Source organism: Thalia democratica, chromosome 9, assembly GCF_965202585.1.
Source record: "Thalia democratica chromosome 9, ktThaDemo2.hap1.1, whole genome shotgun sequence".
Taxonomy (NCBI): Eukaryota; Metazoa; Chordata; class Thaliacea; order Salpida; family Salpidae; genus Thalia; species Thalia democratica.
Window position 1 is genome coordinate 21,813,873 of NC_139173.1, and position 14,409 is coordinate 21,828,281.

The window sequence follows — 14,409 nt, forward strand, 5'->3', positions numbered from 1 at the left end:
TTTTACAATAGTTGTTAAAGTTTGATGAAATACAATAATATAGCATTTAAATTTTTATTTGAATTTTCATATAAATGCTTTTAAATATAGTCATAACATGCATTTTTGTTTTTTGTTTAGTAGCAATTGTTTTTAAATTTAATGTAAACTGTAGTTTTTAAAAGTTTATGCTTTTACAAAAAATATTGTTAGTTTTTAAGCTTGACAAACACTGCATTACAAAGTTGCATTTTAATGGTTAAACTTTTACACATGATAGATTATTGTTTCATAGTTTTATGTTCAATATTGCAAACTTGATTGGAGTCATCAGTATATGTTTGTAATGTTTGGATGAATATCAGTTCAACAAAGACTGAGCAATCGTTCTTTAACACTGAAAAATATGTCCCTTGTGAGTTTCTGAGTATAACATTAAAAATATCAATGATAGTGTGTTTTGATTTATATTTTCATTATTTGGTTTTCAATTAATACTTTTATATTTAAAAAAAGTGTTTTGTAAGTTTGTATGTTTTTTATCAATATCTATTTTAATATTTACTATTTTTAAAGACTAACTATGTTATTAATTTAAAAGTTTAGACTTACTTTTTGTTTAACTATATTGTCTAACCTAAATTATCAATTATAGATTCATCAAATAAAAAATGTGAGTATCAGTGGAACTGACCATAATCGTTATTATCTCCAACAAGTTTTGAAATGCATAACGGTCTTTGATTCTCCAGACAATGTTTGTCTAGTTTATGTATTGCGTATAGATTAAAACAATTTTTATTTATGACTAATTGCAAAAACATAGATATTAAATAACAAATTTACATTTAAAAACAACTTCCATTTGATTTTCAAGTTTTAGTTCTATAATAAATATATATTTTTAGGTTAAAACTATTTATTTGATATTTTCTGTATAACATAATTTTTTTTTACTATATCATATTTAGTAAAAATAATTTTCGATAAATTTTTAAACAAAAAAAATACAAACTAAATAAAAAACTATAAAAGTGGACAGTATGTCCTCAAATACTAATGTGAGCGAGAATAATAACTAAACGTTCAGTTACCAAACTTTTATTGGTAAGATTAAAGTTTCACCTTATGGCAGATCTTAGGGTAAAATAATTAAATGACGATCTAAAGAACTTTATGTATATAGAGAATGAATAGTAATCAATTTTTATTTGATTTTGTGTAAATGCTTAATTTAATTTAGTTGTATTTTAGTTGAATTTTTGTCCTAACACCTACTAATACTTATTAATTTTTAGTACTACTAATCACCGCGAATTACCATTCTACATATATATTCTACATATATATATATATATATATATATATATATATAAAGTGCTTTAGATTGTTGTTTATTTATTGTATCTGAAGATTTTTCATAAGGTATCAAAATTTTAGTAAGTTAATGTTACAAGTATATAATATATAATTAATTAAGGGCGTAGATATTTTTATGTCCAAGATTTTTTTTTTCACTAAAAATAACATTGGATCTTATATGGAAGCTTATATGGAAGTACAAATTACAAGCCAGTTTTAGTAGAATTAAAAGATGTTATTTAAATTTTGAGATACTGTAAATAAAACAAAAAATTTCTGATACAAATGTATGGACCGCAATTTTTTTTGGGTCAATTTTCTTGGAAATTTTAAAAAATCACTAAAAATTTATCTTCTACTTCATTTTTTGAGCTAGAGACCTCAAACTTTTAGGAAACGTCCTTTTTATAGTTTAAAAGACTAAAATGTTGGAATTTTAAAAATGTTTAAAAATGAAATTTTTAGATTAAAAAAACAGAAAAAATAGGTGTTTTTTTTAATAAAAAATTTACTTTACAAAATTGAAAAAAAAACTCCTGCATTCATTCTTTTTAAAATTTAATAATACACTTTCTGTGAATTTTGAAGAAAATTGATTAAAAAATGAAGGAGGAGATAGATTTTTAGTGAAATGGTTTTTTTTTGCGTTTTTAGTTTGCACCTTCAATTAGGAATCTATTGAGGTCACCAACTTGATCACTCATATCTCAAAAATTACTTTAAAATTTTCTAAGCGGTTAAAAATGTCTCATAGCTCAAATAAAACTATAAAATAAGATCAAGTTGTAAAAATCAAGGTTGACCCTCCCTATGCCCTTAACATCAGATTAATGTATTTGAAAAATAAAATTGTAACGTGTCAACATAACAGACAATAAGCTAAAAATTGAAAAAATAACTTTATGGCAATGATTTCAGCTAGGCCTGAAGCCAAAGTTATCAGCTTTTTGATAATAGAAAATTTTTACTTTAAAAATGACTACCTTAAGCCTAGAGTTGTATAATGTAGTTTAATAAGTAGTGCAACTCTATAAAATTACTTGATATACTTATCTATATAATTTAGGTTTGTAGACAATTAGTTTAAAGAAAAAAGTGCAAAGCAAAGTTAAATCTACATTTTAGACTATTTTAAATAAGTGTATATAGATTAAGTTCTTAACAACTACATTTTACATACTACATTTGTCACTTTTAAACTTTCAAACAGATTACATGCTCTAACTTCATTAGAATGGTGAAAAACTATTGCAAAATGTGTATTCAGCGTTAGTTTTATTTATTTGTTTTTGATATAAAATTTAATTTTAATTAATTGATTTTATAATGTTTTTAAAACTGAATTAGAATTTTTCTAATTGGTTAAAAAAAAAAAAATTAATACACAAAGTTTAAAACTGTCATAACTAAGTTCACTAGTAGGTTGTAACTTGAAATTTTTCTACACTTACTTGTCCTTACTTTTTACAGAAGTTCTATGTTTTATCTTTAAAAGGTGTTTATTTATTAGTTTTTAAATTTAGATGTACAGAAGACAATGTAAACTTCAACTAAGTTTTTTTTTTAACTTTAATACTTTTCAGTTTTTTATAAAGACTTTTTTAAAATTAAATTTAAATAATAGTTTGAATTTAAAAATAGTCAATATTTTATAAGTTTTACAAAAGTTTTATCTTTCAGTTGTAAATTTATTGCTGTATAGTTTAAAATAAAAAGTTAAATTTCAAAAATATTTATTCTAATTAAACATAAATTGATTTAGCTTTATCAAGTAGTTTTCTTTAAACTATTTAAAAAAGATTATTGAGTTCTTTCTGCGACACATTTTTATAATGATTAAATTAATACTCTTTTATTCTGATCATGTTGCTAGTACCATTTAATAATGTAAAGTAAAAAGTACAACAAAAAAAGTATGACTCTTTGCATGCTAACTTGAATTGTATGGCTAGTTTTTTTTTCTAAATTATGATATCAATCTTCATGGATAACTTTAATTTTTCAAAAGTTTAAAAATATAAATTTTAGACTTTATTTAAAGCACAAAAAACTTAAAAAAATAGTTTAAGAAACAACTTGCAAGTCTTACAAATTTTGGCTTAACACTTTTTTTCTTGAATGTATCAAAAGTTTGCTAGATTAAATAAGAAACGTAATTTAAGTTGTTTTTCACATAGTTTACTCTGTTTATTGTTTGATAAACTTAATATTAATTTTATAATCAAATTACTATTTTCAACATTATATTTTGTAAGTATATATATTTGTTTGACAATAAACTAAAATTACAACTTAATTTTGATTTTCTTTTTTAAGTACAATAAACTGCATGAGCTTAAAATTTATCATAAAGTTTTTGAATAATTTTTGTTTTAATTGCTTGAACTTAAATTGTATAAAAAAATTCATAACTTTTCTTTGTAAGAAAATACTGACAATAATCAATAGGTATATAAATAAATACGTCTACTTAATTATATTTATTATGAAAGTTATATTTGTGTTAGTTTTTGGTCTTTAGTTTGCAACAAACTTTTGCTTTCAAACTGAAATGAATGTTTTTACTATAATAAAGATTATTTTAGTGATAATGTTTGATGGTTGAAAATCGTTGTTAAAAAGTTTTTGTACAATGATCCAATGTGCATGGTTTAAAAATAAAAGGCTGTTTTAGTTTTAAAAACCAAGTCCAGAAGAATTTACATTTTGAAATTAGCTATTGATCAATCATGCTTTTTTTTTTTGCTGACAACTTGAGCAATTAGCAGTGCGATATTGGTTTTGTTTAACATTGCGTTGATATATGAAAATAGACAATTTTTTCAACGTTTTGCTGTAATATATTGAACAAAACAGTTGTTTTATCTAATTTATGTGCACATTTTAGTCTCAAAACTAGTTATTAATCATCAACAAAGTCCGTAATAGATGCTAGATTTTTTATAGCTATATTCAATAATAGAATTTGCTATTGTTTAATTTAATTTCGTAATTTTTCTTTATAACAAAAGTGTTTTTAACTGTTTTTAACAAATAAAAAAAAGTAACATATGAATTTAGAAAAGAGTACAAGTATGTTTTTTTACTGATTGTTATGTAACATGTAAAATTTAAAAACTAACAACAAAACTTGTTTCTTTATATTATACCTATTATTTTTTTATACCTTTTTACTTGCATAGTAAAAAATCTTTTTTAGCCTTAAAAGTCATTTTTATCACACGACTTTTTGACATTTTTATATCGTTATTAGTTCTTGTCTTCTGAAACGAAGTGTATTAAATCTACAACTGCCACATTCAAGTGGTTATTAACGAATTCGTAGTTTTAATTTTTTCGAATAAACCAATATCAATCGCTTTTTTTAAAGTACAATTAAAAAGCACATTTGTTATTTGATCTTGGAAAAAAGTTCAGTGTCAGTTACATATCGTGTTTACACTTCATTGTAAGTAAATGATTACATGCGGTTTTTATTAGTTTTTAAGTATGAGTAAAATTTCAACTAATTTATTTTAACTTTATGTAAACACCTTCATCACACCAACTTCGAAATACCAGTGTGTGCGAGACAGAATTTATTTGTTTTTTGTTTTATTAAAATTTTTCCTAAATTTTAATTGACCGTTTTGGTTTTTTATGAAGTAAAATAGATAAGATATAAGTATGTTGATAAAGATTGGTTGTATTTATTATACATTAATCTAATAAGCGTTTCTTTTAATGTCCTTCCTTGACTACTACTGCTTTTTGTCTCTTTATTAAGATTAATATTCCGATAGTAATTACAAGACAAAAAAACTGAAAAAGTTTTACATGAATTTTAGGTATGTTATTAATTTTTGTTTAAAATGTAGAAATATACCTCTAGACTTTTAAAGAACACCAAGTCAGAGTATATAATATTATGTGAACTAAGAATAATATTAGTTCATAATTTTTATGTAAACTAACTAAAATTGTCATTTTTATCTATCTTCAGTAAAAACGCAAAACTTGAAAACTTGTTCCATCTTATTATATTTTTATTGTTTGTTAGTACTTTTCCCTTGAACTATAAAGTTTAGGTTTTGTTTAAAAGTGTTCTTGTTTTAAGAAAATAAACAGCTACTAATTATTAATTATAATTATTACTAATTTTATCTAATTTATACTAAAGAATAATTTGGTAATGCTTTTTTTTTTAATCTATAGCAATCAATAAAGATTAGCGAAAACGTATAAGTTTGTAATAATTAATAATGTGTTACTTTTAACCTTACATTTACAACAGAACCGCACTCAAATTACAAAATCGATGAAATTTTTACTGTAAGTTTGTCTTATTGTTATTTTGTTTTTACTTAAACTAAAACAAAAAAATTAGAAAAAAGTAAAAAAAAAACACTTTATGGGTTTATTTTTAAACAGTTTTTCAATTTCAGAACAACTTTAAAGTTTTTTTAAGCGTTGTCAGCACAACATTTAAACTAAAATTTAATTAATAATTAAAATACTTATTGTAACATTTTACAACAACGGGTTTTTGTATTATTGACGCTAAAAATAATTAATTTCTCTTGTCAAATTCAATAGTGTTTTCATTGTTCCAAACATGCCGTTTTTACTTATTATAATACTATTAACGTTATACTACACCTTTAATAGCAATTACTATAATCTGGAAATTTGGCAGTGTTTGAATTTAAATAAGCTCTAATTTAAGCAAGTTAAATAAAAAACCAGATATTTAATTCAATAAACTTCAAACCAGTAAATTTTTGGATTGTATAGTTTCAGTATACTTTATTATGTAAAAGGACTCGAACATTAATTATACAATATAAATGTAAAGTTAGTAAACGTTACTTTGAATTTTCTTATAGACACAAGATTTTAATCTCGAAATTAACTTAAACTCTGGTTTTTATACAAAATATTAATTACAGTAAAATAAAATCTTTACTTTTATGAAATTTTCCGAGTAGTTGCTACCCAATGTTACATAATTCAATATATTTGATCAATAGGAATTATTCGAAAGCTTGGTGTATAAGTATATGATAACGTTTTAAAATGCTACGTAATGCCCTTTTATAATAGTTGTACAAGAATAATTATAAAATAATAATAAAATAATAATAAAGAATTAAGAATTAGTTAACAAAAACAAGTTTTGCTAATACTTTTAATTTTCAATATTAGCATCATACGCGATTCGTTAAACACAAGCTTGGTTCTGTTTGTGTAGTTTACTAAGGAATAACCTTAGAGTTTTGTGTTGGTTCGTTATTTGTCAAGAACTAAAAGTATTTTTAAAGTTTGCGTAAACACCCAAAATTTAGTTTGTCTAAAAATTAAGAGTTTACAAACATAGTTTATCATAATTGGCTTTCACTAGAAGAAATGAAGAATTGTAAGAAAATTTTCCAAGTATTAACCAAAAATTTTGTACTGAACTAAACAATTCCTAAATAAAATTCTATTTTTTAAAATTCATCCTTATTCAACTAAAAAAAGTTTAGGCCATAATGGGACCAAACATATTAATTAATATTTACATTAACCCATAATTGAAAAAGGTCTACTATAATATACCTTTTATTGAAAAAAGAAATAGTTATCTTGCAGTACTTTTGTAAAAATATCACATATAAATACGCGAAAGAAAAAATCCTGGAAGTTTTCTTAAAAATTTCAATTTTTTGCTACAAAGTTATATTTTCCGGAGTTTTTAAAGAAATTTGATTAAAGTTTCATATGTATATAACTTGGAATGTAAGAAATATCTTATAAAAAGGATTTTGTTTTTAAATAGAAATTAAAAGTGTATGACCATATAAATTCATATTTCCCACTGTTAGATTTAGTTTTGATTTCACAAACAATATTACTTAGTACAATTAACTATTTTATTGATAATTGACAAGGACTTTGTTTTTTTGCCACTGAACCCGGATAATAGAATGAATAGTTTATTTTCACCTTTATTATTATAACCACATAAAATCAAAAATAATTTTTAGTTACAAAAAATAAACTATTTCCTTTATTTTTAAAAATAGTTTACTAAAGTTACGCTGAAAAAATTAAAAAACAATTGCTTCTGAAGGAGGACATAAACTCAAATAAAATAGTCTTTTTAACCTTTTTAATGTGAACTTTCCAAGAAGAACCCATTGAACTCTTCAAATCTTTTTGCTTTTATATCATAGGTTACTCTAAATAAAAAAGTGATTTGTCCCATTGTAGTCTAAACAGTCATAAACATTTAAAAGAAGTTATTAAACTTTACGTATTAAATAAAAGTTTTATAAGCTATTTTATAACCTAAATGAAACTATGAGTCACAATATTTTTAAAACTGTACTTAAAAAATAATTTAACTAATAATATTGAAAAGCTAGTAAGATATCTTTATCACAGTTAAAAACAGCAGATTGTAAATCTCAAAAAACAGCAGTTTTGTAAGTTAAAATGTTGTTAAATATCTATCCAAATGAAACAACCTGGGAATATTTCTAATTGAAAAGCAAGGTTCTGCCCACTGTAGGTTACCAAACCCTGGTGTACATAGGCCAGTTGCGACGTGTTGTTCTTTTGCGGAAAATTTGGAAATTTACAAGTACTTAAAAAATTCTTTAATATTTATTAAGCTAATCAAGTAAGATAAAAGTACCATAACTACGACAAATCGTTTATAAACAAAAGTTCATTTAAAAGTACTAAATTTAACATAATTTTATAAGTTTTTTCAACTTGAGCATCCACTCCAATGCTCCACCCTTCGCGACGCCTCTGATTTTGAATATTATTTCGATTTTTCTTGACTTGAGTAATTTTTTCACAGAAAATGGAATGCGCGCTGCTGGCATACGACAGGACGGACGACAAGTTCGTGTTTTTATCGGAAAACTGCAGATCAGTACTCGGATGCAAGGTAGTTTGCTGAGATTTGTTATAAATAAGTAGTTTGTTTTTAAAATTAAACTCTTTTTGAATGTCAAATAAGTTAATTACATGTAAAAAAGCGTTTTCTAGCTTTAAAAAAATCTTTTTTCAGTTTGCATGTATGTTTTTAAATCCTTTCACTTTCTTTCATGAGTTGTGAATTGTTAAAATAGTTCTGTTATTTTTATCTGATTAATTATATTCGAATTTTGGTGGTTGAGAAACTTAAAATAATTTTTTGGTGAAAATTGAAAACGTAACACGATCAAATTTTTAAATTATAGATTGTGAATTTTTCAAAATGAATTTTTTATACACGTAAATGTGGTATAGATTCTGAAAAATTTTAATTGATTTATAAATTACAAATTAAAACCGAAATAAATGTGCTTGCTGATACTAGCTCCTCGGTACATATACTGTCAGGTGTAATTTTCTGTAAAGCTGTGAAGTATTAAAAAATGTTTCAAATTAAAAAGATCTACGCTAGAATGTAATTTTACATAAATTAATTAATTTTTCTACTCAAGCTCTAAATGGGTTATGCCACCCTGCATTCACATGCAAATTAATGTCTATTTCGCATTCCCATTCGAAATGCATAAACATTTTTAATCACTACAAACTGTCTTTCTAATCGATAACCCATATGTTGTTCATTTGCTGGAAATACTTGTTAATTTTTTACGATAAAAATTTATAAAACGTTATTGTTAATAGTCGTGTTTGTTGATACAGAAAGAACTAAAGTGTTTCACCGATGTGTTCGCCGAGAACGAAAAGGAAAAGTTTGCAAAGCTCGCCGCCGAAACGAAAGAAAGCCCTAAAAGTTAGTGCGCTTTCAAATTCATTTTGATTGTAATTTGTAATTAAAGAAATTTGATAGAAAAATACGAGTTTTAAGAATTTTGAAACTCTAGAAAGGTAAAGTAAATAAGTCGTTGAATTGGATATTATTTATCTACGCTACTGTAGGCATTTCTACTAGCTATAAATAGTTAAAAGTTACAAGTAGTGTTGTAATATTTAAAATAAATATAGTTTGTTTTTAGATAAGTATGTATATATATACCTTAATTTTATTAAAATTTTAAAAGCTGTTTTATTTATCACAATTGTTTTAAATGAATGTAACATAAACCTAAATTGTTTTAAAGTTGCTTATAAATACTATTTAAGTTCGTAGTTTTTAATTATATTGAAATAATAACTTCAGATTTAGTTTAACCTCATAATTTTTTTTTGGTTATTATAAAAAAGATCAATTGAAGTTAACATTAAGCATGGACTAAGAAGTTTTTAAATTTATGCAACGTTATTTATGATTGAGAATAAATAAAAATAGTATTTATACGGAGAAATTAAAACAATTGTTATTGTAAGCATGCAAATTACTTTAAATTGGTGCTCCTAAATACTTTGCTTTTTTATGTCTAGGTTTTGACGTCCTATTACGTTGAATCTGAGATTAGAAAAGTTGCGTGATTGTTTTTTTTTAAAGTCGATTGTTCTAGCAGTTTTTTACAAACGTTTAGAGTATATCAAAAAACAAAACAACGTTTGAGGCGACTGTGCTTCCAAAAAACATTCAAACGAAAATTGAATCATGTTTTCTAACAAATCTTTTATTTCAATACTATAATTTCTAGTATAGTGATTTATTAAAAGTGGCTAAATGTAAACACCGATTTATCATTGCAGGTGCGTCGTTCTGCCAAGTTCTCAATACGGATCCTGAAAACAAGAGTGTCGCGAAACTGGTTACCTTCTCGTGCTATCCGGCCAGCAACAACGACAAAAACAGTTAATTTATTTATTTGATAGTTTGTTTAAAAAGTTTTTTTTTTTAAATTTTCACTATTTAAGCGTTTAGGTATTTGGTGAAACACGTGGTACTAGAAACAAAACAGACTAGTTTAGCTGTATAATGTTTCAATAATTAAGCTATGACCATTAAGCAAGTTTTTTAAGCTATTTTTAGGACCAAACAAAATCAATGTTTTTGTTTATTGTATGTCTGGCATTTGTATTTTTTTGGTGATAAACTAACGCAGATTTAATTTTGCATACATTTTTAAAACATTTAAACATAAAAATCTTATTCGAATGTTTGATATAAGTTTATAACTCTTAAAAAATAATCATTGTTTTTAATAAACCTATGGAAATTAACCTTTTGGTTTTCGTGTGTTTGAGGTTTGTATTTTTTACACCAAAGTTCAGTAGTTTGAGTTCAAATAAGTTTCTAATTAAAAATAAAAATAGATACTATTGTTAAAAGTGTATTTGTAACTTTATTATGTTTGTAGGTTTTTTAATTAAATATCATAAAAGATAAAGTGTTTACTAAAAACTTTTTAAGTTTTAACTGATTTTAGTGATCAAAAAGTATAAAAAGTGGCAAAATACTTAGTTCGTAAAAAAAAAACCTTCCATAATACACTTCTTTAAAAAAAAAATTCATTGAGTTTTTATAATAAACTGTATTTCAAAAGTTTCTAAGTAATGCAAGCATGTTTTCTATGCCCATAACATTAAGTATAGATAATTTCTTTTTTAATTTTTAAATTTATTCTAGATTCTAAAATTGAAATACAAGGTTCTTTCAATTTTTTAGGGATAGTAGTTCAATTATGAAGCTTTAAGTTTGGTTAAATTTTTAAAAATCACTATGTAGTTATTAAATATTTGTAAAATATCAGGATAATATTAATTTTAATCTTCTTAAAAAATTAGGCCTAACATTGGTTTTAAACTATACTTTACTTACTGTAGCAAAACGCTTACTCATATATTGTATACCAAAACCATCAGTAAGAGATTTTGTTATTAAGATATAATTTGGAACTTATTTCAATATCCATTTTTCTGTTCAGAGTATCAGTAAAACTGGTAATATTTCCTTAGTTTATCTAATTTTTTTTCTATCACTTAATTTACCTTTTAGATAGATTTTTTTTCGATGCGGAGGTGGTGTAATGTGATCTTAAATTGTATTTCTTAAACTAAATTTCATACGTGGTATTCTTTACAAAACTGTATATAATTCTTAAAACATTTTTTTTCACTATTTTTTAAACTTTTGGCTTTTATATAAGGATTAGTTAATTTTTTGCCAATGTCATCATTCAACGCGTGTCAAAAATTCGATACCTGTTTAACATGATAACAAACAAATTAGTTTTTAAATTTTACTGTTTTACTTAATTCAAATTTATAAGGAGTTGTTATACTTTATTGAACTACTTTTCACCCCAAATGTAATCTGTAGCAGTTTTAGTAATTAACTTTCTATACAGCAGGATTGCTGCTGAGTCTTGCGTCGAGAGCTGAACGTTACGCCAAGCTGGTGTCCAGTGAAGCGCAGCACAACAAGAGCCAGAACTCACCCAAGTCCATTGTCTACCAGACCAAAGAAGACCTGAAAAGCGGTGAGTTGTGTTTTCACCATTTTTTACATCTAGACACCACGGTCAAATGTTAGCAAAGTCGATAAGTTCTGTGTGTAAGGCGCAGACTAACAAAACACAAATTCATCAGAAATATTTCTTTTCCTACAGTTTTAAATCAGTTTTTAAGTCATATGGATTTTTTACTATTAGAAAAACAAAGTATCAAAGAGGAAACAAAAACAGATTTTAATGGGATTTTAATGATTGAACCTATACTTATTTTATGTTCTAGGCCCTAATAGCATCTAGGGTTTTTAAATGTTTATGGGATAGTTCCTAAAAATTTAATGTTTTTAGTTTATACGTTTTAAGATAAGATGTGATTTTAGTGAACTTTTGATTTTCTAAGAAAATTAACAAAGATAAAAATATCTGTTAAATTTTTTTTTTAACAAGGTCGAAATTATCTTAAAAATAAACAAAAAGTCAATTTATATAAAAATAGATAAGTAATTACTATTCAAACTTTGTATTTATTAAAAAAAGTAAGTACATATTAAAGTTTGTATGAAATGGTTGATTCATAATTACATTAATTTAAATTAGTTAAAATTAAGAAAATACTAAATGCAAAAATAGTATAATAAACTATATCAGAAAAAACGTTACTGTAGTTAAAAATATATTTATAGAAATTGATTTTTAAAGAAGCAATTAGTATTGATTCGATGTTTGATATAGAACTATAATTAAATAATGTTTGCAACAAAGTGTGAATCGAACTTAAAATAGCTTCAAAAAATAAAACAAAACGTAAATTTTACCTGTTTCTATATCTAAATATTTTTTTACTTCACCAATTTTCTGTGCGCAGTAAAACAATTTCAGTGCTCTTTTTGAGAAGCACTTTTATAAATACCTTTTGATATTGGATTATAAGTTTGAAAATTGTAACAAAAAAACGAAACAGATATTAAATAAATTTTATATTTTATTTAGTTTTGTTTTTATGAAAAAAAAAGTTTATTAACCATGCAACTTGTGAAGAGTAAGTCAAAAAATCAAAACACCGATCACCACCATACTGTATTTTTCATTGAAGTCGTAAAAAAATCAAACAGGCAAGACGGTGCTGATGAACCAGAGCAGCTTGTCGGCGGAGAACTTCGGCATGATAGACCGGTACCTGTCGGCACTGAACAAGCCCATCCTGAACGAGCAGTTCAAAGGCGGCTCCCTCTCCCAATCCCTCCGACGTTCAGGTTTGTGTCCATCTGACGTTGTTGTTTTGATGTTTAAGTTTCTTAAGTGGTTCTATAGTATTGTATGTTTTGATTTTTTTAGAACAAATACAAAGATCTCAACTTCTAGAGTAGAATTAATACAGTATATTCTTTCAAGATTGACACTCTGATTAGTAAACTTAAGAGGTCTTTGACCGTTATCGTTTACTAGAAATATAAATGGTTATACTGCAAAAAAAATCAATCAATATCCAGTAAAATTTATGTTTACTTAGTTGTGTTTTAATGTTTTTTATTTATAATTATATATGTGGTAATTAATATCGAATGTTAATTTTTTAAAACGCTCCGTCTTTTACGTTTTATTAGATGTTTTGATTTAAAGTTCTAGAGGCTTATAAAAAGTCCGTTGATGATTATTTTCAATATGGGAATAAAGTAGTTACAAAAAGTGCTTACAAGAATTTTAAATATCGATAGAAATTGTTAGCTCATATAAAAATGATTTTTTTTTAGCAAACTTTGTTTAATATGAAACTATTCTCTGAAGCATAACATTCAAATTATTTATGTAACAAAAGTTTTTTATTTATTTCAAACTTCTAATCAAATTAGTGTCAATAAAAAACGTAAATATACATATCCGCTAGGTGGTATGAGAGTGTTTTGTATGCAAGTAAAACGATGAAATATATTTTTTAAACTGCAGCATTGTAGCTTTTAAATGACGAAGCTAGGATTTCTACTTTGGGTGGTGCGGTTAAAATTAAAGTTTGTTTCTCAGTGGCTGGTATTTGTTTGATTTTAATACAAAACTGATTAATTGTATAACAAAATTTTTTTTTGAAAACACAATGGCCTGTTTAAGCACGATGGCGTAGTACCTTAGCTTTATAGACTAGAACTTTATAAAAATAAAGGAAAAGCCAATTATTAAACTGGTTTCAATTTAAAACTTTAAAACAAAATTAATATATTATAGTTAAAAACAAAAAGTAATATCTAATAAACTGTCTAATAATCTTGTTTGTAGAAAAATTAAAAATTAAACTGTTTTACTCATATACTTATCTGTTATTTGTGATCATGTGGTCTAGCGTATATTATAAAACTTGAATATAAATTAATTTTTATAATAAACTTTTATTTTATGTACCGTCAAGTTTAATGACTTTTATTTTAGTTTTTATACTTTTCTTATGTATAGTTCAAGAAATAAAACTTATTAAAATATACATTTTTTAGCACAAAATAAATGTTTCTAATTACAAATTGAAGTAAAATAAAGTTGTTATTAATTATTTATTTAGTATGCACATTGTAACTACTTAAAAATCTATAAGTTACGGTTTTATAGTATTAGTCAATAGTAGTAGTATATAATTGAATTAAAAGATCGTTAAATCCTCACGACTTTAGTCAATATTTTTCGCTGAAAATTAATCATAGTGGATACTTCATGTGAACTAATTTGATATACCATGTGAACTAATGCTTTTCAA

At 24.5% G+C, this 14,409-nt stretch overlaps 1 protein-coding gene across 3 annotated transcripts in view; it reads left to right on the plus strand.

The window, feature by feature from the left end:
• The first annotated feature begins 262 nt into the window (after positions 1-262).
• LOC145843839 (uncharacterized) overlaps positions 263-14,409 on the plus strand; it is a 34,047-nt gene continuing 19,900 nt past the window's right edge. For 2 of the 3 annotated variants that reach the window (XM_082951077.1, XM_082951079.1), the window contains exons 1-9: positions 263-394; positions 635-736; positions 2,552-2,609; positions 5,615-5,652; positions 8,171-8,260; positions 9,010-9,100; positions 9,973-10,074; positions 11,571-11,702; positions 12,785-12,925. In XM_082951077.1, the coding sequence (XP_082807203.1) occupies positions 386-394; positions 635-736; positions 2,552-2,609; positions 5,615-5,652; positions 8,171-8,260; positions 9,010-9,100; positions 9,973-10,074; positions 11,571-11,702; positions 12,785-12,925 (763 nt within the window). In that variant the 5' untranslated portion in view covers positions 263-385. The remainder of the gene's footprint in view (positions 395-634; positions 737-2,551; positions 2,610-5,614; positions 5,653-8,170; positions 8,261-9,009; positions 9,101-9,972; positions 10,075-11,570; positions 11,703-12,784; positions 12,926-14,409) is intronic. The other variant, XM_082951078.1, reaches the window with a different exon arrangement.